The sequence below is a fragment of the Cetorhinus maximus genome, chromosome 5, assembly GCF_964194155.1.
Source record: "Cetorhinus maximus chromosome 5, sCetMax3.hap1.1, whole genome shotgun sequence".
Classification (NCBI taxonomy): Eukaryota; Metazoa; Chordata; class Chondrichthyes; order Lamniformes; family Cetorhinidae; genus Cetorhinus; species Cetorhinus maximus.
This window is the reverse complement of record NC_135883.1, coordinates 27538306-27551358: the sequence shown is the minus strand read 5'-3', so window position 1 is coordinate 27551358 and position 13053 is coordinate 27538306. Positions and strand designations below refer to the sequence as shown.

The 13053-nt window shown below is 39.6% G+C and overlaps 1 protein-coding gene across 1 annotated transcript in view; it reads right to left on the bottom strand.

The window, feature by feature from the left end:
* nol10 (nucleolar protein 10) overlaps positions 1-13053 on the bottom strand; it is a 66848-nt gene that overhangs the window by 34791 nt on the left and 19004 nt on the right. Inside the window, exons 9-13 of the mRNA XM_078541612.1 lie at positions 12953-13038; positions 10217-10295; positions 6853-7002; positions 4658-4724; positions 2236-2288 (exon numbers count right to left, since the gene is read on the bottom strand). Of these exons, the coding sequence (XP_078397738.1) occupies positions 2236-2288; positions 4658-4724; positions 6853-7002; positions 10217-10295; positions 12953-13038 (435 nt within the window). The remainder of the gene's footprint in view (positions 1-2235; positions 2289-4657; positions 4725-6852; positions 7003-10216; positions 10296-12952; positions 13039-13053) is intronic.

The following is a 13053-nucleotide window of genomic DNA, read 5'->3' as shown; positions in this document are numbered from 1 at the left end:
ATACACACAAAAAGCAGGACAAATTTAACCCAGCCAATTACCGCCCCATAAGTCTACTCTTGATCATCAGTAATGAAAGGGGTCATCAACAGTGCTATCAAGCAGCGCTTGCTTAGTAATAACACGCTCACTGGCACCCAGTTTGGGTTCCGCCAGGGCCACCCAGCTCCTGACCTCATTTCAGTCTTGGTTCAAACATGAACAAAAGAGCTGAACTCCCGAGATGAGGTGAGAGTGACTGCCCTTGACATCAAGGCTGCATTTGACAGAGTGTGGCATCAAAGAGCCAAGAGCAAAACTGGAGTCAACAGGAATCAGGGGAAAACTCTCTGCTGGTTGGAGTTATACCTAGCACAAAGGAAGGTGGTTGTGGTTGTTGAGGTCAGTCATCTCAGCTCCAGGACATCACTGCAGGAGTTCCTCAGGGTAGTGTCCTAGGCCCAACCATCTTCAGCTGCTTCATCAATGACCTTCCTTCTATCATAAGGTCAGAAGTGGGGATGTTCACTAATGATTGCACAATGTTCAGCACTATTCGCAACCAAGTCAGTCCATGTCCAAATGCAGCAAGACCTGGACATTATCCAGGCTTGGGCTGACAACTGGCAAGTAACATTCACGCCACACAAGTGTCAGGCAATGGCCATCTCCAACAAAAGAGAATCCAACCATCGTCCCTTGATGTTCAATGACGTTACCATTACTGAATCCCCCACTATCAGCATCCTGGGGGTTATCATCAACCAGATGAACTAGTCAAAAATATTGTGGTTACAAGAGTAGGTCAGAGGCTAGGAATTGTGTAACGAGTAACTCACCTCCTGACTCCCCAAGGCTTGTCCACCATCCACAAGGAACAAGTCAGGAGTGCGATGGAATACTCTCCACTTGTCTGGATGAGTGCAGCTCCCAGAGTACTCAAAGCTTGACACCACCCAGGACAAAGCAGTCTGCTTGATTGGCACCACATCCACAAACATTCAGTCCCTCCATCACTGGTGCACAGTAGCAGCAGTATGTACCATCTACAAGATGCACTGCAAGAATTCACCAACGCTCCTTCAACAGCACCTTCCATACCCATGGCCACTACCATCTAGAAGGACAAGGACAGCAGATAGATGGGAACACCACCACCTGAAAGTTCTCCAAGTCACTCACCATCATGACTTGGAAATATATTGCTGTTCCTTCACTGTCGCTGGGTCAAATTCCTGAAATTCCTTCTTAACAGCACGGTGGGTGTACCTACACCACATGGACTGCAGCAGTTCAAGAAGGCAGCTCACCGCCAGCTTCTCAAGGGCAACTAGGGATGGGCAACAAGTGCTGGCCCAGCCAGCGAAGCCCACATCCCGTGAATGAATTAAAAAAAACCTATAAACTTTAAATCAGACATTGAGAATTCAATATTTTCCTTTCCATCTTCAAAAGTCTTCTTCTTTTCCTCCTGAAAAGAGATTTGCTCCTGCAATTACTAGTATGGTTACTTGCATAAGGTGATCTACCCTACAAATGAGAAGTGCCTAAGCTTACTGGGTGCCAGCAAAGTTACTACAGGTTTGGATGAAGTGTTCTATTCACATTCTTTGCGATGCTTCATTTGAAGCACGTGCTGGAGAATTTCTATATTCTTTAAAATATTGAGAGAAGACCCCAAAACTCAATAGAGTAAATGTGCTGTATGGAGGCACCCAAGGTGCCAAAACAAAGCAAGTTGTCAAGTTCAAAAATTTGTCTGTGCTGAAGTAGCTAATCTCATGTAGGGTAGTAATGAAGGTGCTACAGTTAAAGGAAACTTCGCCAGGCCGTGGGTGCAGGAAAAGTAAAACAAAATCAGCCATAGTTACAGAGTCAAATTGCTGCCATGCTTTCCCTATTCTACCCCGCAGGCATTCAGGAAATGCTGGGAACACTCAGTGGGATTCTACTATGATGGCCTCATAATTGAACGGGTTCCCAACAATGACTGTCCAGATTTGTACAATACAAATGGCAATACAGACAAAATACCAGAGGAGAAAAATCGTGTTTACAAAGCTGCTATGAGAAGAAGTTATAAAACCCAAAACAATTGCAGAGCACAAACAAATGTTGCAATCTTATCTAGAATAAGCTTCTCAATAGAAACCTCCAATTAAAAATGCAGATAAAATCCTAGAAGCTGTCCAAGTATAAAGTAACCTTTGCACAATTCTGTGGAAATATCACCAAGAAATTCACCAATCTACTTACTGGAACATAGAATGTATTCATCTTAGGCGATTCATTAGCCAGGAAGAACATTCCTGGAACGGTAAAAATAGAATTGAATTTTGCTTCATTTGCAAAACAAATTAAGATATATTCCATTAAATAGAGACGCATACCTTTTCAGCCATGGTGAGTGCGCATAGCTTTCATAAATGTTTGACTGGCCATTTGCTTTTGTATTTTTAAAATTTCACTGTTCACCTCAAGTCTCCTCTGCATTGGAAATATTTGTGGGGTGATTAAGGCCACGAATAACATGATAGCCATCACTAATGATCTTCCAGCGAAAAAAAAAGAGGGGTTGTGGGGGAGCGGACGGAAGGTGGAAATAAACAAGGAAGGAACTGATAAGCTTTTAAAAAAAAACTTGCCCACCTTCGTAAATTGTTAAAGTCCAATTTAACCAATTCTCTCTAGTCCCTTTTGCTGCTTTCCTATGGAAGATATTCCAGTTCCACGAAGCAACATGAAAACATGTTCCACAAGAGTACAAAAATTAATCTGATGGCATTACATTCTTGCCCATTGTCAAAAAGGGAACATTAGAGAATACAATATACCCAAAATCAGTGCAATTGTGTTTATATTTTCAAGTGATACATGCAATAGAACAAGGAAACAGCAAATATAGCAGCATTTCTGTAAAGTTAGATGGGAGTCCAGTAATATATAATTTGATTTTAAAAATAAATTAAATGCATAATTGTTTTTTCTCCCCTGTTAGAAAAACTTGAAACTAAACAATTAAGTGTGACAGACTGAGAGAATACATCATATTAATTACAAATAATAATTACTTGCATATATTTCAGTATGGCCATGAGGCTGTCTTTGCTTTTCTAAATTAAAAATCTGTCTTTCTCTAAACATTTTTTTAAAAAAAGGGTGCAAAATCCTATCAACACCACATTAAGTGGGAATCCTGTATAACAAAAAGACCAGTGATTCACCAATTGCATTACCAAACGTATTGCAGCTCAATGTCAAAACAAAAGAAAATAAAAATACCTTTTCATGGATTTAATATTTTCATTCATTGTTAAATTAGGAGCGAGCATTTTTAATCTAAATGCCCCATTTTTAGTTGGGAGATTTAAATTTTACTGGCATTAAGTAAAGATGTACAACATGCAGGATAGCAAAAGGTAGATGGTCAAAAGGTGTTCTTTTCTTACACTGACCCATCATCATGCATATTGTTTTTTTCAGGCAAGAGTAAATGTTACTATAAAGGAAAATATATATTTACTGAAGCAATTGTGCTTAGCTGATGGGAATCAGCACTTCTCTGCTTTGGATTGAACAGCTGAATCATCGGCACAGATAATTTAGATATATGACGTACCTAACACCACAAGGCAGGATATTTTTAAGATTAGCATCCTCATTTCATTCACATTAAAATTCTGGGATCTGCCTGATGCTTTTATATTCTGTTCTCCATAGAATTGCTTCACTGGCTTGGGCATGTGCACAGGATGGAAGATGGCCACATCCCCAAGGGGTGGGAAGGCAGCCTATATGGGAAGGCAGCCTGTGCCAGGAGACTAGCAGGGTACCCAAATCTCTGATTCAAAGTTGATGTTAAAGGAGACACGAAAACCCTCTGCAATCACGTGATCTCTAGCTGACAATTGATGCAAACAGCGACACCAGCTGTGGGCAGGAGTTACACCACGATGACATGTGGTTTCAGGTGCTCTAAAGCAGATGCCAGCCCTGCAAGCTAGGCGTCAGCAGAGATCATCCTGCAGCACTGGCAAGGGACAATTTCATGTGTGGCACTTGTAGCAGACTTTGCTTTTCCAGAATCAGCTTGCTCAGCCATCAAGAGAAGTACAGCAGATAATCTCATCTGATCTCAAAAGTTCTTGTGAGGCTGCATGCCCATCTCTCTCAGGTGAAAGGATGCTGACCGATAGGATTACAGAATCTATATATTTGAACGCAAAACACAAGAATGACAAGCTGAATTGGGCATCCTCAACAACTTCCCTCATGACATGCAAATGCTTAATGATTACATAAACAGACATTGCTGTTCTTTTGTTTTTGGCTCCAAACAACTTCCCCTCCCACCTCCTAGTAGGACATACTAAGATTATAAAGCACTAAAACAACTGGCAATTTTTATATAAAAATTTGCTTTAGTAACAGGCAGGAATGAAGTCAATCAATGGAACTGGGGAACTGTTAAGCACAAAATATAAACCTTACAGAGTTATTGTAAAAATGCATTCCCAATTAGCTTTACTGACAGACTGGGGCTTCAACGTTCTGTCCAAAACAGACAGATACTGAAACACCAAGTGTATTTTACTAAGAGACATTGCACTAACAAAGTACATCTTCTAAAAATGCAAATATATCACTATTTTAATGTGCAAAATGCTTCTGCACTTACCCGAGTTAGGATAAAGGCAAAGGTCATTGATTTCATGCTGTGTTTCAACAGAGGTGAATATTTTCCCCTAAAAATAAATGAAAAAATTCTGGTCACTAAAATATTTGCACATTTTGGTCTCATTTCAGTCTTCTCTCTCCTACCACCACCATATTTCCAGTTTTTTTTCATGTTTATCTTGATTCACTTTTCTCAAATCACTGTTGCCAGCAATATTAGGAGGCTGTACCTGGTGGAGATGATCAAACAATTCCAGAGCAGAGTCACTGGAACTGTTGGAGATTTGAACTTTTGGGAAATTGCCCATGAAAACCACAGTGCCAGTTTATTTACTCGGTAGACGTGTTCGAGAAACATTGCTGGTACATCACATAACAGATTGTGGAATCTGTCCAGCTCCGTTCATATTATAGTGGCGGTGGGTTTTTTTATACTCCAATCAACATTATTTATGCAAATACATATTAAGAGCTCACACCTGAGCATTGCCTTCAATATGCCCGAAACTATAAACACCACATATGTTCACTTTATCCTGCATTTCTGTAATGTTTATGTCCTCTCTTCACACCATGATTCAATTCTTAATTCCTTCAGCTCCGTTTCTACCAATTTTCTCCACCTTTCAAAGGCAGCAATTCTTTCTGGGATGAAGTTCCATTGACATGAGGTGCTTTCTGGTGCCTCACTAATGCAGCCTGACAGGGAGTGCTGGTAAACTGTTAAACAGCAGGGACATCATTGGTGAATCAGATGAGCATTTCTTGTGCAGACCACTGGGTCATGATCAGGAATCTTAGCCTAAGAGAGCTAGATCAGTTCCTGGATGGCACAGGAATCATGTTTATAAAAAAAGATGTGTGACAACTTATGGTCAATGTGGTCTCCTGGACAAGTTTTGATTGTCTAGGGATGATCTGGAGGGAACTTTCCAGGTTTTCCATCTCTCCTAAGAGGCTGCATGGCTCCTGGTGAATAGGGAGTGTCTGAATTGTTATGCATAATGGCATTAAAACTGTATGGGGCAAGAATATGTGAACCAATTTTTCTTTTCTCGCCTGACATTTCCTTATGATTCTTCCCTCACAATCTCTGGATACTGGAGTCAATTGTAGTCCTCTACCAGTGTTCTGGTTATGATCAACAAACTCATTGAACAGACATGGCAATGAACTGGAACCATTCTGGTCTAATTAGTTTAATCAGCAGGAAAATTATTCATCATTGCAATCTTACCTACCTTTTCAAGAAACAACTCTGACTGCACTGCCAACTTCCTACTAAACACAGCTTGGTCAAAACCATATGCTCATTGAATTGGGTTTGCATCAGTTAGAGTATGGAACTTCTGCAGCAGCTGCTAAGTTCTACCAAGTGATAGGTAATGGATTCTGGGTATACAAGCGTCACCATGCAATGTCCTCTAGTAACTATCGTCCAAAGTCTGGAGTTTCCTCAGCAGTCATTGACAATCACGTTCAACATTGAAAAGGCGTTTAAATCAAATGCCACGTACCAAGCCGGCATGTCACAAACTCCTCATGCAAGAGACTCTAGCAAAGAGGTGACAGGCAAGTACATTACCATAAGTAGCAATTAAAGTAGAGTGAATCACTACACTAATGAGGGAATTAATTAAATATTTAGAAGAAAAATGAGACAGGATACAAGGGGATTTGGATACTGGATTACAGTAGTTAACTTAGATATAATGGTGCAGCTCATCTGTACATACACACAATCAATCGAATGACCCAAGATTGAAATTTCTATAATTCCATTAAAATACAGGGTGAGATTATCCAGCCCTGCTCGCCATGGAGATCACCTGGTCTTGCCAAAATTCAATGGACCGCTGAATCTCCTGAATCAGCAACAAAATAATTTGAAGCAACACATGTTTTGCAAACCATATGTTTAAATTGCGCAGCTGCTTGTCTTATAGCAACTAAATTCAGAGCACCTGGGGCAACAAACTGCACAAGTAGAGTTATTGAATATCACAATTGCGACTAAGTTTCTGGTCCCTGTCTCTTCAGATATTACAAGAAAATTTGCACAGGCAACAATACAAAACATGCAACTAAAATGCATTGCTGGCCTGTAAAGGTAGACGGAGTGCTCAATCACACGAGATGAGTTTCCGTGGAATCAACACCACCACCTCATTTCTATTCAGGATATTAATAACCTACCGTATTCTGATTCCACATTTTTACAATCCTGGAATCTGCTGAAATAACCAAATCTAACTGTTCCTGGAATTCAATCGATTTAATTGGTAGTCCATAATAATGGTCCTTGACAATCAGTGGACGGCTTGAACGAAGATCATATAACAAAACCTGGTATTGAATATCAAAATAACATCTGAATTTAGATCAAGAGAGTTGGTAAATGATTAACTGAATTTAGTTCTATCGACTTCACAACATTCAAACCAAGTTCGCAGTCATAAAGAGAAATATTCAGCAAATACTAATTAAAAGTTTTTTAAAAAAACATATGAGAGTAATACTGGCAATGCTATATTCACTGTCTTTATTACTTTGTCCTATGAACTTGACTGCGGTCCTCTTCCTTGAATTGCCACAAATTAATGATGGGGACTCTCGACAATGGCAGTGCCATTAAAAGTTATCTGACACTTGAGTTGCTTCATTAACAAAAAACAAGTCTTAACAATGCACTTAGAAAATCATAGTCTGGTCAAAGTCAACATGGTCATAAGGGAAATTCTGTTTGACAAATTTATTAGAGCTTTTTGAGGAAGTAACTAGTAGGATAGATAAAGGGGAACCAGTAGATGTAATATACAAATAGGTTTCCAAAGGGCATTTGGTAAGCTGCCACACAAAAGGTTAATATACAAGATAAGTGCTCATAGCATTGGGGGTGATATATCAGCGTGGATAGAGGATTGGTTAACAGAAGAAGCAAACAGTACGGATAAATGGGGCATTTTCAAGCTGGCAGGCTGTGAATAGTGGAGTGCCACAGGGATCAGTGCTCAACTATTTACAATCTATATTAATGGTGTTAGTCTAAGTTTGCTGATGATACAAAGCTAGGTGGGAATGCAAGCTGTGAGGAGGACACGAAGAGGCTGAAAAGGCATGTCGACAGGTTAAGTGAGTGGGCAGCAAGGTGGTGGATGGAGTATAATGTAGAGAAACGGGAGGTTATTCACTTTGGTCATAAGAATATAAAAGCAGAACACTTGTAAAAGGCATGAAACTTGCAAATATTGACATTCAAAGGGGCTTGGTATACTCGTACGAAGAACACAGCATGTAGATACAGCAAACAATTAGGGAGGCAAATGACATATTGGTCTTTATTGCAAGGGAATTTGAATACAAGAATAAATAAGTCTTTCCATAATTGTATAGGGCTTTGGCAAGTCCTTATCTGGAACACTGCACAGTTTCGGTCCATATTTTTAAGGAAGGATATACTTGCATTGGAGGCGGAACAACAAAGATTCACTAGATTGGCCCTGGATGAGAGGGTTGCCCCAACATAAGAGAGCAGGTAAATTGGGTCTACATTCTCTGGAGTTTAGAAGAATGAGAGGTGATCTCACTGAAACAGACAAGATTCTGAAAGGGTAGAGACAGAGGTTTTCTCTGGCTGGGGAATTTAGAACACAGGGGCACAGTCTCAGGATAAGGGACTGATTACTTAGGGCTGGGATGAGGAGAAATTGTTTTACTCAAAAGATTGTGAACCTTTGGGATTCTCTACTGAACAGAGTTGTAGATGCTCCATTGTGGAATATATTTAAGGCTGAAACTAACAGATGTGTGGACTCTCAGGGAATCAAAGGATATGGGGAGCAAGCAGAAAAGTGGAATTGAAGCCAAAAATCAGCCATATTGAATGGTGGAGCAGGCTCGATGCGCTGTGTTGTTTACTCCTGCTTCTATTTATATTCTTAATACTGGATTCACAAAGTTCATTGATGAAACAGTTGAAGATGATGGGTTGAGGAAGGTTCCTCAAGGAACCCATGCAGTAATGGCTTGCCTCTGACAACCACAACCATCTTTTTTTGGCTGGAAGCTGGTTTGTGATACAGAGTGACACCAACAGCTCAGGTTCAATGTCCGTATTGGCTGAGGTCATCCAACTTCGCCCCTCGCCCGAGATGTGGCGACCCTCAGGTTAAACTCACCACCAGTCTTCTCTCTCTAATGAGAGAGCAGCCTATGGTCCTCTGGGACTATGGCGACTTTTCTTTTTTTGTTAGGTATGATTCCAGCCAATGAAGATGTTTCCGTTTGACACTCCATGTTTTAGTGCAATTTCATAGTGCCATGCATACCTGTTGAATGCTTCCTTCATGGCAAGGGCAGCTACTTTCAACAGAAACAAGTTTGAGATTGAGAGAAAAACTGCGGAGAAAGCAGTCACCGCTTTTACAAATCAGTTATTTTACTTAAAGCAATAAATTTATTGCAGTTCTTTCCCTGTGCCATTGCACAATATAATTTTTTTTAAATGGATGTAGCTGGATAAAGGAGATGACTCTAAAGTAATGAGGACAAAGGATACTAAAATTCATTCACATGTTGTGCAAGGGACATACCATAATTCTTTTGAGTATAATATACCCATACTCCCAATTTTAGGTCACAACTTTTGTAGTTTAGTATCCATGAGGAGCGTATCTTATATTTGAACATTTATGGCACTTTAGGCTCATACAAAGCTAACTCTCATACAGCAAAAGAAACAATACTGCCTATAGCTGTAGGCAGTTAGAATATTTGCTGCTTGGCTGATTGGAAAACATTTTAGTGAAGTAGAGCAGGTACAACTTAGTGAATCAAAATCATTTTTAAGTTCATAATAAAGCTATAATTAATTTCTAGCTTTCCGGATTGTTTTTAAATGATGGCACAGCAGAGGAGACATCAAGAGCAAATATATTAGATGGGTGCAGTATATTGGTAATATACCCACAGCAACCAAGTTGGAGCATCAAATATTTGTAAATTTGTCTTGGGCTTCATTATTTGCTAATCAGCAGCATGCTACGGTTGCAACAATTCAGCTACTTTTGCACTGATGCAAAGTAGTTTTGGGTACACATCAATGCAAAAATGGCAGAACACTGGCAACTACTCAGGTGTTAAATTACTGAGAAATGAGACCCTGGACAGATGTGCATTTCCAAAATGGAGAGTACAAGTCCAGTCTAAGCTGAGTTCTAAAACAAATCACTGGTTCCATTCAGCCTACATGTATTAAGGAAGCACCCTTCCCATGAAATGAAAACCATGCCAACCATGAAGTCAGATGCTCTAAGAACTTTTGTGGTAAAATAACGTTTTGTGATAGAAAGGGCATAGAAGGGAGAGGGGAAAATCATTTTACATTGAAATCATTTTAAATTTAAAAAGCAATTAAGGAATTAATCTTTTATGTATAAAATTGCAAGATTATGAGTTTCACATGTTGCATCGTGACAACGACAAGACACTACATTTTGTTTTAAATTAAAACAAGGCAAAAGGCCAATAGATCAGTCTTAATTTTGGACATGACACTCACCTGACCTGTTGAGGTGCCAACAGCCATATGCAACGCTCCTTTAAATTTCAAAGCAGAAATAGAAGGCAACCCATCAATTCTGTAATTAAAAAATGTAATTAATGAAGGGCATTATTATACACTATTACTGCTAAAAGCTGGGTTAAAACCCTTTCTGCCAGCCAGATATCTCCAGACTGAACAGGTGATCTAGACCTAAAAAAAAACACTGGAAATGCTCAGCAGGTCTGGCAGCATCTACAGAGAGAGAAAAAATATTAAGGTCTCTGTGACCTTTTATCAGAACAGAGTCCGAGGGACTGCAAAATTTAAATCAATGTTCCAACAAATTATATATAGATCTCGAACAATGTACCTTCGCACTTTGGGCAACTTGATTAAGTCCATAGGTCCTCTAGATTTTTGTGCATGGTCGTGCACGCATGGTAACTTAAAGGAATCTTCTTGCGTGCGGGGTCCTTTGGGTTGCTGCATGCTTAATGAGAACATTGAGATACCCACAGATTTTGAAGATCTGACGTAGAGGTAGATGATCAACCCCATGATCTGTTTGAATGGCAGAACAGGCTCGATAGGCTGAATGGCCTAGTCCTGCTCCTATCTGATCTGGGATTGACTCCCATTGAAGCAATAGCCCCTCTCTAATAATTTGAAGGTACAGCCGTGTTTAGTCGGTTTTCTCACTCACTAGGGATGCATTTTTAGAGTGTCTTGTAGAGTGGTAAGATACAAACTTTTTTTTCTCTATTCCATCCATTAAATCAACTTTGTTGTTTCTTCACAAGGAGGAAAAAACAGAAATTATTTTTAAATGAAGGTGTCCATTGGCCATACCAAACTCTCATGTCCCAAAATTCAAAACAGGACAAAGTGAGTAAAACAATTTAGGTGGAAATAGAATTGAGCTGCTTGTACATTATGGGTGAGATTGCCAGGACTTGCAGAAGGTCCATGTGTTGTAGTTTAGACACCCTAATTTAAGGATATTTTTTGTCCTTCTTTGTGGAGAAACAAAGTTGAATCTATGAACTCAACAAGGCACTGCAGCAAGCCACCTCTTGCAAGAGAGAAAAACCAGATTGAACATGGCGGTACCCATGTTGAGATAGAAAAACAAGACTTAACATGGTTGTACTTTCAAAATACTAGATTGGCTGAAGTAGCCTGGTTGGATTGAAACTCAGCAAACAAAGAAGAATGTCCAACTAGTCTGGAGTTTTGAGGGCTGGTAAATAAATTCAAGGTACTAGTGGATGATTGAGAGTTCTGGTAGCAACTGTTACTCTGGTTAGTTCGTTATCAACTGTAAACTCAGTGGACTTGCTCGCTTCAAGTCTAGAACTTAGTGAGCAGAGTTAAACGACAATTCTGGAACTACAACCTAAAAAAAGAAAAGAATGCTTTCATTGACCATGCCAGCAAGATCACATTGAGTTCTGGAGTGGAGCATTATAACATAATACTATAACATAAAATCTAAGTACTATCTCCCACAGGAGCGAAGGAACTGCTTTGATGCCTTCCTATGGTGGACCTCCATTTAACATCACCCAGCAACAAAAGCTTAATTAGACCAGAGCAATAATCTGCACTCCTACTTGCTCAACCACTTCCTGTATGAAAATAAGTAAAGATACATGCTGCAGGAAGAGGTTCAATGTTGTTTCTCAGGGAGATTTATATTTAAACAAAAATAAAAGTCACTACTTGTGCAGTGGTACCGGCTTCATTTTGAGGCTTGTTAAGCATTGCTTTTGGAATTAGCTACTGCATATGCCTACAAAATAACAGCGACTACACTTCAAAAGTAATTAATTGGCTGCAAAATACTACGTGTTCAGAAGACATGAAATAATGAAGTTCATTATTTGAAAGTTATTAATTATGAATGTTGAGTCATTTCTAATGAATAGCGAAAATGTAGATGTATCATCCACACATATGGAAAACAACTAGCTCCAGTTGAAGAGTTCAAGGGAGAGCATCATGTGGCCTTGGGTCTGCAACCATGATTTCTCAATCATGGGCACGTTATTGCTGGCAAGAACCAGGGGTGGTTCCCTACCCAGAGGTGAAAAAATAAAACCAGACACAAAAGTCAGAGGCAAGAAGTTATTAGATTGCAGCACTAAATCCACACAATATTAATCAACCTGTCATAGTGGTGCGCACAGGCAGTCAAGAGCAAGTATAGTGTTGCAGGTCATGATTAGAAAATCGTGGGATAATTGACTCAATAGGCAAAATGGATGGGGGAGAAAAATCAGGGAAGGGGGAAATGAAGAAGGGGATATCAGAGGATGAGGAGGGGACAAGTTCAAATTTGAATTATTTCACTTTGCTTAGGCTATTTCAAGTGGAATTATTCTCTTCCATTGTTTTTTATTTATTTTATGATTCCATGGCCACTGATGTATGTTTACTTTTCAGCTGAATGGCAGGGTGAATTTGAACCACTAAGAAACTGCTCTCAAAGCTTCATTTCAATGATTTGCATCAGCAAGCATTTTATCATTTTCAATGCTTGGTTTCCTTTGCTTGCATTGACACTGGGGCAACTAGAAATCTATTTTTCTGCAAACGGGTTATATTGAGAATTTTTGCAGCTAAGTAAAAGGCTGTTGCTCCTATCGGACTCAAGTATTTACGTTTGTGCACAGTGCTATCTAAATGCATCTTTAGTATCTTCGGATCATTCAGTGTTTCTCATAATATATACCACATTATATTGCTTACTCAGCATCAGTTGTCACACTGCTCAAAGCACAATCAAGCATTCCTACTCTGTTTCTTGTCCGTGGATCCCAACATTCCACTTTACCCTAAAATAGACAAAA